The sequence below is a fragment of the Nicotiana sylvestris genome, chromosome 4, assembly GCF_000393655.2.
Source record: "Nicotiana sylvestris chromosome 4, ASM39365v2, whole genome shotgun sequence".
Taxonomy (NCBI): Eukaryota; Viridiplantae; Streptophyta; class Magnoliopsida; order Solanales; family Solanaceae; genus Nicotiana; species Nicotiana sylvestris.
Genome location: NC_091060.1, coordinates 104,434,783 through 104,449,742, shown reverse-complemented (window position 1 = coordinate 104,449,742; position 14,960 = coordinate 104,434,783). Strand labels below are relative to the sequence as shown.

General features: G+C 39.4%; 1 protein-coding gene across 1 annotated transcript; it reads right to left on the bottom strand.

The window, feature by feature from the left end:
* Positions 1 to 1,501: 1,501 nt before the first annotated feature.
* Positions 1,502 to 4,116, bottom strand: LOC104227184 (uncharacterized). Its single transcript, XM_070173292.1, has 5 exons — positions 3,726 to 4,116; positions 3,294 to 3,499; positions 2,619 to 2,993; positions 1,783 to 2,340; positions 1,502 to 1,570 (listed from the first exon to the last, which is right to left on the bottom strand). The coding sequence occupies exons 1-5, from the start codon at positions 4,114 to 4,116 to the stop codon at positions 1,502 to 1,504; spliced, it is 1,599 nt and encodes a 532-aa protein (XP_070029393.1).
* Between the last annotated feature and the right edge of the window lie 10,844 nt (positions 4,117 to 14,960).

Here is a 14,960-nt window from a genome sequence, read left to right as displayed (position 1 = left end):
CCAGAATAAGGTTGTTAACCAAGCAGTTAGCAATATCGGCATACCAAGGAGCAAAAGTGCTAGACAGTGCCAATATGTGTTCATTCAGGAATGCATAGTTGATTTCAAGATCTCCCCTTGGTCTCCCTTCCTCTTCAAGCCTTGATAAATGATCCGCTACTTGATTTTGAGTTCCCTTGCGATCCTTGACCTCGAAGTCAAATTCTTGCAACAACAAGACCCACCAAATTAATCTCAGCTTTGCATCCTTCTTTGCCATGAGATAGCAAAGAGCAGCATGATCTGTGTACACTATCACCTTGGATCCCAACAAATAAGCTCGGAATTTCTCAAAGGCATAGACAATGGCAAGAAGTTCTTACTCAGTCACCGTGTAATTCATTTGCTCTCCATTGAGTGTCTTGCTTGCATAATAGACCGGGTGGAGAACCTTGTTGTGATATTGGCCAAGCATTGCTCCAATAGCTACACCACTAGCGTCACACATGAGCTCGAAAGGAAGAGACCAATCGGATGTGACAATAATAGGTGCCGTGGTGAGCTTTTGCTTCAATTTCTCAAAGGCTTTGAGGAATTTCTCGTCAAACACAAATTTTACATCTTTCTCAAGGAGTTTGCACATAGGATTTGCAATTTTGGAAAAATCCTTGATGAAACATCTATAGAACCCGGCATTCCCCAAGAAACTTTGGGCACCTTTAACTAAAGTAGGTGGAGGAAGCTTGGAAATGATCTCGATCTTTGCTCGGTCAACCTCTATGCCATGTTTTGAAATTTTATTCCCCAATACAATGCCTTCATCCACCATGAAGTGGCATTTCTCCCAGTTGAGCACAATGTTGGTCTCCTCACTTCTCTTAAGCACTTGTCTAAGATTGTTGAGACAATGCTCAAATGAGTCACCTACCACCAAAAAGTCATCCATGAAAACCTCTAGAAAATCCTCCACCATATCGGAGAAGATGGACATCATGCATCTTTGAAAAGTAGGCGGAGCGTTGCACAAACCAAACAACATCCGGCTAAAGGCAAAAGTTCCATAAGGGCAAGTGAATGTTGTCTTCTTTTGGTCCTCCAATGCGATGTTGATTTGGTTGTAACTGGAATATCCATCAAGAAAGCAATAGAATAACCTTCCCGCTAACCGATCAAGCATTTGATCAATAAAAGGCATAGGGAAATGGTCTTTGCATGTGGCACTGTTGAGCTTCCAATAATCCATACACACCCTCCATCCGGTCACCATTCTTGTTGGGATGAGCTCATTTTTATCATTTTCAATCACAGTCATGCCTCCCTTTTTAGGCACACATTGCACCGGGATCATCCAAGAACTATCGGCAATGGGGTAGACTACCCCGACATCCAACCACTTGATAATTTCTTTCTTTACCACCTCTTGCATGAACGGGGTTCAACCGTCATTGATGTTCCACACTTGGTTTCGTCTCACTCTCCAATTGGATATTGTGTTCGCAAATTTCGGGGGGGGGGGGATCCCTCAGATATCCGCAATTGTCCATCTAATAGCTTGCCTATGCTCCTTCAAGACTTCCAACAATTGTTCTACCTACACATCATTCAACAAAGAAGAAACGATTACAGGTAAAGTATCATTTGAGCCAAGAATTTATACCTCAAGTGTGGTGGAAGTGGTTTGAGCTCTAGTTGTGGTGGCTCAATAATAGAAGGCTTTGCGGAAGGAGTGGCTCTATTCTCCAAATCGAGAGAGAGCTTTGCCGAAGCATAAATGTAGGACCCAAGCCCCTCTAATGCATTTACCGATTCCATATATCCTTCCATATCTTCACCATCAAAGTTTACCAAAATAGCCGCCAATGCCTCACTGAGGCATTGTTCTTCCATCTTCATTTCAACCGCATCTTCCACTTCATCAACAACATTAATCACCGAGATGCTCTCATATTCCTGTGGTAGTTTCATACCATTGCTTGCTTGGAATGTGACCTCTTCATCATTCACACGAAATTTGATCTCATTCCATTCCAAATCCATTAGTGCTCTCCCTATGGCTAGGAATGGTCTCCCCAAAATGATAGGGATCTCTTTGTCAACCGCACAATCAAGGATTACGAAATCGGTGGGTAAATGAAACTTTCCCACTTTAACAAGCACATCAACAACAATTCCCAACGGTCTTTTTATGGAACGATCGACCATTTTCAATCTCATACTTATGGGCCTTTGTATACCTAACCCTGCTTTCTTGTAGATGGCAAGAGGCATCCAGTTGATGCTAGCCCTATTATCACAAAGGGCTCTTGCAAAATCATGTGCCCTAATAGTACGAGGAATGGTGAAAGCTCCCGGGTTTTCTTTCTTTTGAACGGTGGATGTTGCAATGATGGAACTAACCCGGTGAGTCACATTCACCACTTCATTTTTGGTGGTTCTCTTCTTGTAATCAAGTCTTTCAAATATTTAGCAAAACCCGACATCTCTTGAAATGCTTCCACAAATGGAATATTCACCTATAATTGCTTGAGAATGTCGTAGAACTTTTCGAGTTTGCTATCATCAACCTTCCTAGCAAGTATTTGAGGGAATGGAGGAGGAGGTCTAGGAATAGGTGGAAGAGTTTTTGGTGTCTCTTTTACCTTTTCCTTTACCTCTTCCCGGTTCTCTTTTTGCACTTGCAAATCTTCCGGAATCTTTTCAACTTCGACAACACTTGGCTCTTCTACCTCAACCCTTTGTTCAGACTCTTCTACTTCAACCACTTGTTCACCCTCTCCTTGTAGAACCTTCCCACTCTGAGTAGTTATTTCCATGATATGAGAAGTTGGACCACTCCCACTACCCCTTGGGTTCGCAATTGTGTCACTAGGGAGTGTTCCATTTTGCTTTGGATTTTTTTCCCTAGAGAGGTCTCTCATTTGCATCTCCAATTTTTGAATGGATGCGGTATGAGAGCCAACAAGCTTGTTCATGTTCCTCATAGAAGTGTCGGACTTCTCTTGATTTTGCAATACCTGTTCAAGCATGCATTCCAACTTGGAATCACTTGAGGAACCTTGATTTGAGTATTGACCCTTTAGAGGAACATAAGGATTTGAACTCCGATTTGAGAAGTTGTTGTTATTCCAATTTCCTTGATTTGAGCCACCTTGGTAATTTCGCTATTGTTGGTTGCCTTGCCCTTGCGGGTTAGGCATCCATTGATTTTGTTGTCCTTGACCTTGGTATTGTTTCCTTTGATATCCTCCTTAAGAGTTGTTGATGTAGTTTGCTTCCTCAAAATCTTCATTTGCTATGGGTTGCACATTCTTTACCACATTCACCTCCTTTGTTTGGCCTTTCATGAACATTTTTGTCAACACATTGACATTTGTGGCAAGCCCTATGATTACTTGATCTCTCTCTTGATTCTCCTTAATTAGGTTGGTCAAGGAGGGAGAACCATATGCAATTCCACCTGGTGTCCTCGGAATGCCAAGCTTGATTATGTTGTGCCATTTTGTTAAGGATTTGTGTGATCCTTGTGAATGTCTTGTCCATAAAAGATCTGTCAGCTGCATTCTTGGCTATAGATTGGTTCATCGAATCTAAACCCATGTAGAATTTTTCCAACAAGATGGAATCTAGAAAACCATGATTGGGAGACCTCACCAAATATAACTTGAATCGATCCCATGCCTCATATAGATGTTCTCCCGGTACTTGCTTGAAAAAGAAAATTTTATCCCCGAGCTCAGACTTCTTACTTTGCGGGAACCATTTAGCTAAGAATGCTCGGACAAGTTCATACCAAGAATGAATGGAGTTTGGTGGCATATTTTGAAGCCATTTCCTTGCGTCCCCATCTACTGAGTACTTGAACACCCTCAACCTTAGGGCATCATCAGAGACGTTGTTCTGCTTATGCATCGCACACACACCCAAGAAGTTTCTAAGATGTTGTGTCGCATCATTATCAGTGGAATTCCTGAAACACCCCTCCGCTTTGAGCATAAGGATTAAACCATGTTCCACCTTGAAAGTTGCAGCGCCAACAACCGGAGGTACAACAGCATTTGTATCCTCAATGTACTCCTTTATGTCTGCAAAAGGATTTTCTTCCATTTCTGCCTCCATTTCTTCTTCATATTCGGCCATGTTTTCCTATCAACACCAAGCAAATCAAGCAAAGTGTGATGGAATAGAATAAAATGTAAAGTAAAGCACACACTAATTAGTAATTTCAAAACAGTATTCCCCGGCAATGGCGCCAAAATTTGATTCACTCAAATTACACTTTAATTAAATAGTGTAAGGCGGTCAGTGTCAAATATAATAACCAAACAAGGTTGGGGTCGAATCCCACAGGGAATATGTATGAAAAGGTTACTCAAATAGTGTGTTGCTTGACTAAAGTCGTAATTCTATTCGGTTAACGGTAATAAGAGTATAAAATGATTTTGGTTTGAAGAAATAGCTAGTTGTAATGTTGAGAATGTAAATAATTTGATTAAAGAAACCAAGGTTATGTCCCCTTCAATGAAGTGTAATGCTATCGGTGTTAATATGATATATTTCTAATGGAAGGTTCTTTTGATATGCAAATGATTTCTAAATGACTACCCAATGTTTTCCAATAGTTGGGTAGTATTTCCTCTCTATGATATTTCCAAATACAAAAGAGTTGCAATTAAGAACAATCAATATATGCCAAATAAAACTCACTTATTCCTAAGCGATTCTATTAAACAAGGTTTAAAGCCTTGAGTCTTTGATATTTACTTCTACCAAATTCTAACCCACTTTCCCAAACAAAGTAAGAATTTAATGGCACTTGTCAATGTTTGCAACCACCAACAATAAATAAAGAATGAGAAGTAAATAACCATTATACATATATTCAATGTTAAACACTCATTAACATAACACCCATTTAGGGTCCACAACCTTAGTATTTAAAGTTAGCTACACATACTAGAATACAAAAGGATGAGAATATTTAATGCCATAAAGCTTACAAAGTGAAAGATTCTTCCTTCAAAAGCTTCCAAAAGAGAGGAATAATAAAGCCTTGTATTGTAGCTTCAAAATCAGACAAGACGCCCCCACAAAACTTCAATAAATCTATTTATAGTGGGTCAAAACTCAGGACAAAAATCAGACAAAAATACCCTTTTCGGTTAAATATGCGACCGCATATCTATCACATAACAGACATGCGGTCTGCATTTTTGACATAGCCATCACATCTTCAAACCCTAGTTTCCAGGTATTCATCGCATTCATGTTTTGCGGTCCGCATTGCAGATATGCGATCGCATTTCGCGTCGCATTTTCCACCTTCAACAACCTTCATGATAAATTCGTGGTCCCTTATGTGGATCACAAACAGGTTATGCGATCGCAAACTTGATCGCATTTCTTGCATTGGACTTTGCCCAAAAATCTGTTGTGGTTTGCGATTCCCTTAAGCATTTTGCGGCCCGCATGTTGGATTTGTGGTCCGCATTTCCACATTTGCGGTGCATTTTGCTCTTTTCTTGTCTTTTTGTGGCTTTTTGATTCCATTTCCATGCTCTTAAGTCCTTAAACCTCACACACTGCAAAAACACTAAAATTACATAAGTATAAAAGATAATTGCATCTAAAACAAGCTAAAATCTAAGCAATTTGTATTAAATATGCCGAAATTCTCTAGCACATCATATGTATTGATTTGCGAATTCTTGATTTGCATTACATAAATGGTATGATTAGTAGCCATAGATGTGCAGATTTGCTACCTGGTACGGAAGGTTATGGGAGTATCTCCCACGTGATGATATTTTAAGTGTGATGTATCAGTCACTTAAGCGGTGGAGATTGAAGTCATGTATGAAGATTCTGGTACTGTCGTTGATTGGGGAGTTTATGTCTGAGAGATGCTTTATTCCTTTATTTCTGTACTGTGGAAGTTTGTTCCGGATTTAACGGTTGAGTGTATGTGTCATGGATAGGGTCATTGTGGATCTTTGAAAGACTATTGACCTATTTTGGGATGATCAGAATCGGCTTTGAGATCCATTAGTAGGCCTAATGTGAACATATGTTCTACACCAGATTGGATATGTGTATTCAACACAACACTTGTCTATGGTTAAGTCTTCAGGCATGTTGGATGTTATTCCTGTCGTCATCTATTCCATGTATTACTCTTTTATGCCACGTGGGTTATGAAGCAGCTTGATTATTCACATGCGTGTCATAGTCCTATGAGGGATGTGGTGTTATATAAGCGAGATGACTCTTGAGATACTGATTTGTTTATTGCACCATAGTCGCGCTTGGGCCTTTGTGGCGCATGATGCTATACGTCTTCCCAGGGTTATGTTTATGCACTTGGCGTGCTCGTGGTTGATATGTGTGTGTTTAGTGGGTATGAGCACTTGGGCTCGATGGGTATTTCCTTACTGATTATTATGTGTGGATCGGGTGGCACGCCACCACAGGTATGATGTTTGAATTGGGTTGCGCGCGCAATGGTATCATGTGTGGATCAGGTTGCATGCTGTAATAGTGAGATGTTGGGTATAGTTCCTTATACTCATTTTGTGTGTTTTGCTTCCCCTTTGTGGTATAGACTCATATTATTTTGTTCGGTAGTCATATCTGTTGTGCATGTGGGTTAGTTCTGTACCTGGGTTCCTTTCTTTATTGGTCATATTCGAGTTATTGCTTGTTGGTGCTTTGATGATATTGTATGATATATTAGATGGTTTTTTGTGTGGCTTGTCAACCAAACAACTTGCATTGGGTGAGATGAGGTTGTTGGGCTTGGAATCAGTGTAATCAGATTGGTATAATGTATGTTTGGAGAAGGAATGTCACAAATAAGTTCAGGATGCGATAATGGTTCTTATCGAGCAAGGGAACTACATGATTTGTTGATTTGACGGGTAGTTATGAGATTATGTATGTCTCTTTCATCGTTGTAGTATTGTGAGGTTTGAAATAGGATTTTTATGTGTCCTGAGGTACATTACCGGTGTTGGGTTCAGAAATTTGCAGCCAAAGTGTTTGGAAAATATTACAATGGGCATATAAACTATACAATGCATCGGGTGGTTACGACTTGAGTGTATATGTATGTTTTGGTACAACTCGCGGAGATTGATGCAGTGTATGTATGCAAGAATTGGATCTTATAGGAATTTTCGGATGTTGGAATTTGGTTCTAAGGCTTGAGGGCTAAGGTCATAGAAAGGATCATCAACTAGGTTGAGCTAATGTGCTCATATGGATTTTGGTGGTACATATAGGTGCACGAGGAGTTATATAGTGATTTTGGCAACTTTGGAACGATTCATGGCACGTCTGAAAGCGATCATATGTTTAACTGGTGGAAAATGTAATGACCCGACTGGTCGATTTGAGCTCTAGCGTGTCGTTCGGCGGATTGGAACCTTGAAAAGCTTCACTATACGTATTATAACTTGTATGTGCAGTTGGTTTTGATTTTTGAGAAGTTCAGAGTTGATTTGGAAGAATAATTCCCAATTCAGAAGCTTTAAGTTGTAAGAGTTGACCAAGGTTTGACTTTTGAGTATCTGGTATCAAGATTCATAGATTCGTAAGGTAATTTTGGACTTGCTCGTATGCTCGGATTGAGTATCGGATGGTCCGGGAGCATTTGAGAGCTTATCATCGGAAGTTTGTATTATAGAGGTTTTGAAATTTGCTAAGTTTGACTTGGAGTGTGCTTTGGTGTTATTAGACTCCAGGAGGTGTTCCGGGACCTTGCATAGGTTCATTTTATTGATTGGAACTTGTGCGTGAAGTTTGGTCGTGATCCGGTATGTCTATGTGGGATTCGGACGCTTTCGGCAAAATTTGTAGGGTTGGAAGTTAAAAGAAGGATTTTAATCATCGATTCGTGGTGTTTCAAACCTTTGGATAAGTTTGGATAAGGTATTAGGACTAGTTGGTATGATTGTATGGGATCCTGGGGACATTGGGTGTGATTCGGGAAGGGGGGGGGGGGTTGAAACCAATTCACATTTTTGGCTATTGCTGGTTTCTAGTGTCAGGCGTGTGCTTTGCGATCGCGATGGAGGTACCGCGATCGCGAAGGGTTGTTGGACCTAGTGAAGACTTTGTTCTTCGTGATCGAGTAAAGGGGGTCGTTATTGCGAAAGATGGTCAGGTTCTTCTACGCGTTCAAGTGGTAGAATTCGCGAACGCGATGTGGTATGTGGGGCTAAACTGTTTGGGGAAGTTGTTCTAGGCGATCGCGTAAGTGGTTTCACGATCGTGGAAGAGGAAATTGTTGAGGCTAGAAGATTTTCCTTAGTGTTCTCGGAGCTGGGCTCGAGTTCACGTAGGCTTGGTTGGCTGTGCATCGCAATCGCAAGAGGACCTCGCGTTCACAAAGAAGGAATTTTGGGGAAAGGTTGGTTTAGCCTTCGCGATCGCGAGGGAACTTCCACGATCGCGAAGAGGATAGATCTGGGGAGAACATGAATTTAACACCGGACTTAGCTCATTTCTCTCATTTTTCACTTGGGTTGGCCAATTGTAGGAGCCCATTGAGGGGAGATTTTCATCATCTACTTCAAGGTAAGTGATTCTTACTTATTGTGAGTTAATACATGGATTATATATGGTTTTAAACATGAAATATTATAGAAATTGTGGGATTCTAGAAGAAAATGTAGAAATGGTATTTTTCGATTTTGACCACGAAATTGGACATGGAATTGGAAATAAATAAAATATTTGACTTTGTGGTGTTGATACCCAATTTTTCCGATACATATTTCAAATATGCATATGTATCTTCAAAATAGTGCATGAGCATTACCAAGTATTTTTCCATATTTTTTTATAATTTTTAAAGGCTTCTAATCAATTTATTCCTGCATTTTCTATATAAATAATTATTAATTGCATCACAAATAATTTTTATAATAATTTATTTTCTAAATTTTCATCATTTATAGCCATACTAAGCTCTTTATATATATATATATATATATATATATATATATATATATATATATATATATATATATATATATATATTATTTATATAAAAATGACTTTTTATATTTTTATAATGTTTGGTAATTATTTTAAATAATTTTCATGCACAAATGATATTTTTGTTATTCATTAATTATTTTTTATAAATTATTTACTGATTTAATTGGGTATTTAAAATCTAGCCCTTTTTCTTAAATAGTTTCGGACCTATACACTACCCATTACCCCAGCCCAATACCCATTAACCCAGACCCATACTCATTAAAAAACTCGACCCATTTCCTCTTTAAAATTAGCCGTTGATCTCAGAAGATCACCAACTCTCAATACCCCAACCCCTTTTAATTATACCAACCCAGAAACCCTAACCCCATTTCCTTTTACCCGCCGCCCTTGAACTCTCTCAACCTCTCCTTTTCTCTCTGTCAAACCCTAGGCACCGTCACCTAAATCCCCTCCAAATCCCCTTTGATTCCAACCAGATATGGAATCCCTTGGTGATTTTTTTACCTTATCGATCTCATCTCGCTACTGGCTACTCGATTATAGTATAACCTAATAGCTTGCCTAAAATGGCAAGCCGATCTCCTTCACTTTGAACCAAATCTAGTTCGAACTTTCATTTTCTTTCCTTCTATGTTCATTCTTCGTCTCTTATGGTATGAATCTCTGAGATTCTCCCGATTCTTCATTTTACCCTAACGTTAGGGTTTTCAGTTCTTTGATTTGAACTAGATTGGTTCAACTTTAGTTCTTTTTAATGTTATTTTTCATCTATATTTATTTTGTTACTCATAAATCTGCCTATTTTCCATTAATCTTTTACTTACCTAAACTAGGGTTTTAACCTTCTTTAATCGAACCAGATTTGGTTCAAATCTTATGTTTTCTTCAATAACTCTCTGTCTATGTTCTTTTATTAAACAAATGATCCTTTGCCTTTATTGCTCTATCAATTTGTGTTACTTAAAATTAGGGTTTTCAAATCTTAGTTGATTCTGCTATCTTTTAAACTCCTGTCTAGATTCACTATATGATATTATGCTGATTTTATGGTTTGCCTTTTGAATATTCTCTTGTCTACCTTATTTCACTCCGCTGATTTTATGGTTTACCCAAAAATTAGGGTTCTAAATCTTTTATTGAGATTTTAATCTTTCCTTTCTTGTATTGTACTGATGTTTTCTTATTTTGCTCGATTTACCCTATTCTCATTATTTCCTTACCTTAGTTGATCCTGCACTTGACTGTTGACTGATTTTGTATAATACCTACCTTAGTCTAAGTAGTACTTGGCTGATTACACGTTGTTATGTCCTGCTAATTGATTGAATTCGACTTCAAATTGATTCTAGAATTATTTTCATTCCTTATTTGTATATGTTTGATTTATTCCCTTATTGGTCTGCCTAATTGAACACTATTTAAACCCTTTCCCCTCTTCCCTTTAGGAGACTCAAGCTCTCACACTCTCACTAAAAACTTGGTTCTCTCACTCTGATTCTGTGCTCATTGTTTTTGTTTTTGGCCAGCTGAAAGCCAAGGCCAATTTATTCTGGAACTTAACTGCTGTGGCATATTTACTTGCTTTCTTACTTAACTGGTATTGCCCTAATCCTTTGTATTTTCATCCTCTATGCTTTGCTCGACTAGCATGTTTTAATTCCAAGTATGATTCTGTCACTTTTATGTGATTCTTGATCTCATCTAGCCCTATGAGTAACATTGTTAACTTAGGATTAAGCTGTTTTGAATAATATGAATCCTCTTATAAGTTAGCCTAATGTCTAATTCTGTTTCATGCACTATTTGTTAATCTTACACTTATTCTGAACTTAGTATCCCTATAATACTGTTAGCATGAAATTGGTTCATTAATCCTAACTCTACATATTTTCGTATGGTTACTTAATTCATGTGTCTTGCCAACTTAACTATTTTTGCCAAATTACTTCTGTGATTAAACAATAGTTGTCTTAAATGTCAGCATGCTCCATAGTGTTATTAATTCTCTCTTCTGAATTAATCTGTTTGAAACTATATACTTTGCAAACTTTGGTGTTTTCTTTCTAAATGTATTCCTGGGTTTTAAACGTGGTTTCTTCTGAATTCAAACTATTTTAAAATCTGCCACTACCTCTTTTATGTACTGATTTTAAAACCCCCACTCTTAGTCCCTTAGGTTCTCAACCACTCCAATGTGAGCACCGCTCAGGGTCCACATGAGACTCCTGTGAACTCTAACACATTGAAGACTGGTTTTCAATCTCTTATGAGCTATCTTCTGAATGTATGGTTCTGGTGTGAGCATTACTCTGGGTCCTTGAGGCCCTTGGGAACTTTGACATACTGGAAACTTGGTTCTAATGTGCTATGGATGAATCACTATACTGTGCCTCAAAGTTGTTATGGTTGGAAGGCCTGGTTCCCAGGTTTATTTGGGCCTAATGAAGTCTCCCTATAGTATCTCATTACTATTATGTAATTCATTTGCTATTCTGGTCTGTAATAACTTTGTAATAACATATTTGAGGATATTTAGTAAATCTGGGGGGTTTTCTTATTTCTTTTTGATAAATTGGGTAGAAATCCCGCCTATAAGATTTAGTTAAGTTGTTAATTCTGTTCATTTGGTAAAAATTGTATGAGTTCTATACTATGCCTAGAAATCCTGCCTATAGGATTTTCATTGATGGTGTTAATTTTGTGTTTGCATATTAGAAGTCCTGCCTATAGGGTTGACATTAAAATGCATACTAGAAATCCTGCTCATAGGATCTATCAATCCAACAAATGTGCATTAGCAATCATGTCTATAGGACCTCGATGTTTGATTTGATCGATTTTTTGGCAATCTGCTGTCAAGACCCTAACCCCGAACCCGGTCGAGATGGCGCCTCTCGTGAAGACAAGGCCAGTCAGACCAAAATAGAACCCCTTTTTTAAACAGTTAAATACCATAAATAGTTCTAAAACATGATATAATAACCATAATTTGCGGAAATAACGATAACAACAGTAGAAACCATCCCGACACAACCTAAACAGAGGTGTCACGAGTCATGAGCATCTATTAGAGTATAAATACGACTAAAAGGTCTGAATGTACAAAACCGGACTGATGAAAGAGAAGGGAGAAGAGCGGTGCTGCGAACGCTGGCAACCACCTTGCTAAACTCCGATGACTCAGCCTCCGATCAGCTCAACACCCGCTATCGGGTGAATAAATACCTACATCTGCACACGAGGTGCAGGGAGTAAAGTGAGTACTCCAACTCAGTGAGTAATAAAGGTAAATAACAACTGAGCAGTAAGAAATCACGCAAAGCAAACTAACTGCTGTATAGAAGCGGTGTAAAACCCTTAAGAAAAACAGTGAAGCTGTGAAATCTTTAGAAATATCTTAGCTTAGTTTAAAACTCTTTTGAAAATGGCATTTTCAACAGTTATGGAAATGAATGCAAAACAATTAGTGCAGATAAACACAGAAATCCGCCTGTCGGGCTCAACACTCAATTTAATAGGTAATGCTAGGCAATCAGGAAGATAACACATAAAGTAACACAATCAACAGGTAATGGCAGACAAATGGAATTAAAGTAAACACATAGAACAGTACCAGCCTCTCGAGCTCACTCTCAGCCCCTCGGGCTCACTCTGTGATCACAATGGGTACCCGCTCTCACTAGGGGTGTGCAAACTCCGGGAGGGGCCCCTTACGGCCCAAGCGCAATATCAAGCCATCTCGTGGCATCAAATCTAGGCCCTCGGCCTCATGTCACTCAAGCCACCTCATGGCGTATAAAAGTATCTCAGACCCTCGGCCTCATATCACTCAGTATATCCTCACATATGGCCCTCGGCCTCACTCAGTCCGAAAATCATTACAAGCTCCTCGAGCATTAGTAAAACAGTAGTTCTCAGCCCAAAACATCATTTAGAAATATCATTTAAGTTTCAAATCTGAGTAAAAGTGGCTGAGTTTGTAAAATAGTAGATATCAACAGGACTGGGTTCAAGTAATAATTCAAAAACAGTGAGGAAATAGTGATAAAAATCCCCGAAGGGTTCAAATAGTTGGCACAAAGCCCAACTATGGCGATCAGCTCAAATCATGATGATAACAAATAAGTTTCAATCAAATACGCGGTAAAATCATCAATCAGAACGGACCAAGTCACAGTCCCCAGTAGTAAACGACCCCACGCTCATTATCAAGCGCGCGTCTCACCTCCACAGAGCACTACGATGTACAATTCGGGGTTTCAAACCTTCAAGACATCATTTACAATAATTACTCATCTCGAACCGGCAAAATCCCTAGCTCGCGACGCCTTTGCCCTTCAAATCGGCCTCCACGCACGTCGAATCTATCCAAAATCAGAACGAATACATCACAATATGCTAGGGAAATAAAGCCCAAGCGAAAATAATCGATATCGGGCACAAATCCCGAAATTACCAAAACCCGAGCCCCAGGCCCACTTCTCGAAACTAAGATTTTCATATCATTAGATTCCTTATCTCCTCAAGAGTTCATACATATCAAAGGTTCTCAAATCCAACCCCAAATGGTCCTTCAAATCACAAATCAAAAGTCCAATTTCTCAAGCCCTAGTTCTTCAATTTTAGGCTTAGTTTTCCATGAATTTCTAGGTGGTTTTCAATATATAATCGAGTTTTAAGACCAAGATTCTTGCCTTAAGTCGATTCCTCTTTAATTTCCTTCAAAAATCTCCAAAAACGAGCAGCCATGGGTGAAAATAGAACCAAAATTACGGACAAGATGACTTAAAAACATTCTGCCCAGGCCTGACTTACCTTTTTCGCGAACGCGGTCAACCACCCGCGAACGTGTAGCACAAAAATTGTGTTGACCAACTTTACCCTACGCGAACGCGACATGCCAATCGTGAACGCAGTGCTTCCATAGCCTTGACCTTCGCGAACGCGTTTGCTCTATCGCGAACGCGATGACTAACTGACCATCAGATCTAATTCCTCCTACGCGATCGCGTATACACCCTCGCGAACGTGATGCGGTCCTCTCACAAACCTTCGCGAACGCGGCATGGACCCTCGCGAACGCGATGCTTACGAACCCCGGTCCTTCGCGAATGCGAGATCCCCTTCGCGAATGCGAAGGCCAACATGCCTGCAACTGAAACCTGCAATTTCTGAAGTTCTCAAAACATGAAATTGATCCGTTTAACCTCCCGAAACACACCCGAGGCCCTCGGGACCTCAACCAAACCTACCAACATAACCCATAACATCATTCGAACTTGTTCCAATCATCAAAACACCTCAAACAATATCAAATTACCCGAAACCCATCGAATTCAAGCCTAAGTTCTCTAAAAACTTCCGAAATACGTTTTCGATAAAAAACCCAACCCAACCACGTCCGAATGACCTGAAATTTTGCACACACATCCCAAATGACATAAAGAAGCTACTGCAACTCTCGGAATTCCATTCTGACTCACGGATCAAAATCTCACCTACCAATCGGAAATCGCCAAAATCTCAACTTCGCCAATTCAAGCCTAGTTCTACTCCAGACCTCCAAAACCAATTCCGATCACGCTCCAAGTCATAAATCACCCAACGAAGCTAACCAAATCATAAAAATTCCGTTCCGAGCTCATATACCAATAAGTCAACTCTTGGTCAAACCTTTCAAATTCAAAGCTTTCAATGAGATTGTTCTTTCAAATTCATTCCGATTTTCCTGAAAACCAAAACCAACGATCTACATCAGTCATAAATACATTACACGGGGCAAGTCATGCCTGAGAACTGGCGATCAAGTGCAAAAGCTCAAAACGACCGGTCGGGTCGTTACATCCTCCCCCACTTAAACACACATTCATCCTCGAACGTACCCAGAGTTGTTCTAGAAGCCAACCAATAACTGAATAACTTTACTATGCATATACCCGGGGGTGATCCCACATCACCCTATCTCATATAGGTCC

Bases quoted from the DNA above. Each gene is read 5' to 3' on its own strand.
- LOC104227184 (XM_070173292.1), bottom strand. From the start codon at position 4,116: ATGGCCGAATATGAAGAAGAAATGGAGGCAGAAATGGAAGAAAATCCT. The intron at 2,994-3,293 runs GTAAAGAATGTG...ATGCTTGAACAG, and splicing joins AAACAAAGGAGGTGAATGTG to GTATTGCAAAATCAAGAGAA. The intron at 2,341-2,618 runs GTAAAAGAGACA...ACCGTTCAAAAG, and splicing joins GGGAAGAGGTAAAGGAAAAG to AAAGAAAACCCGGGAGCTTT.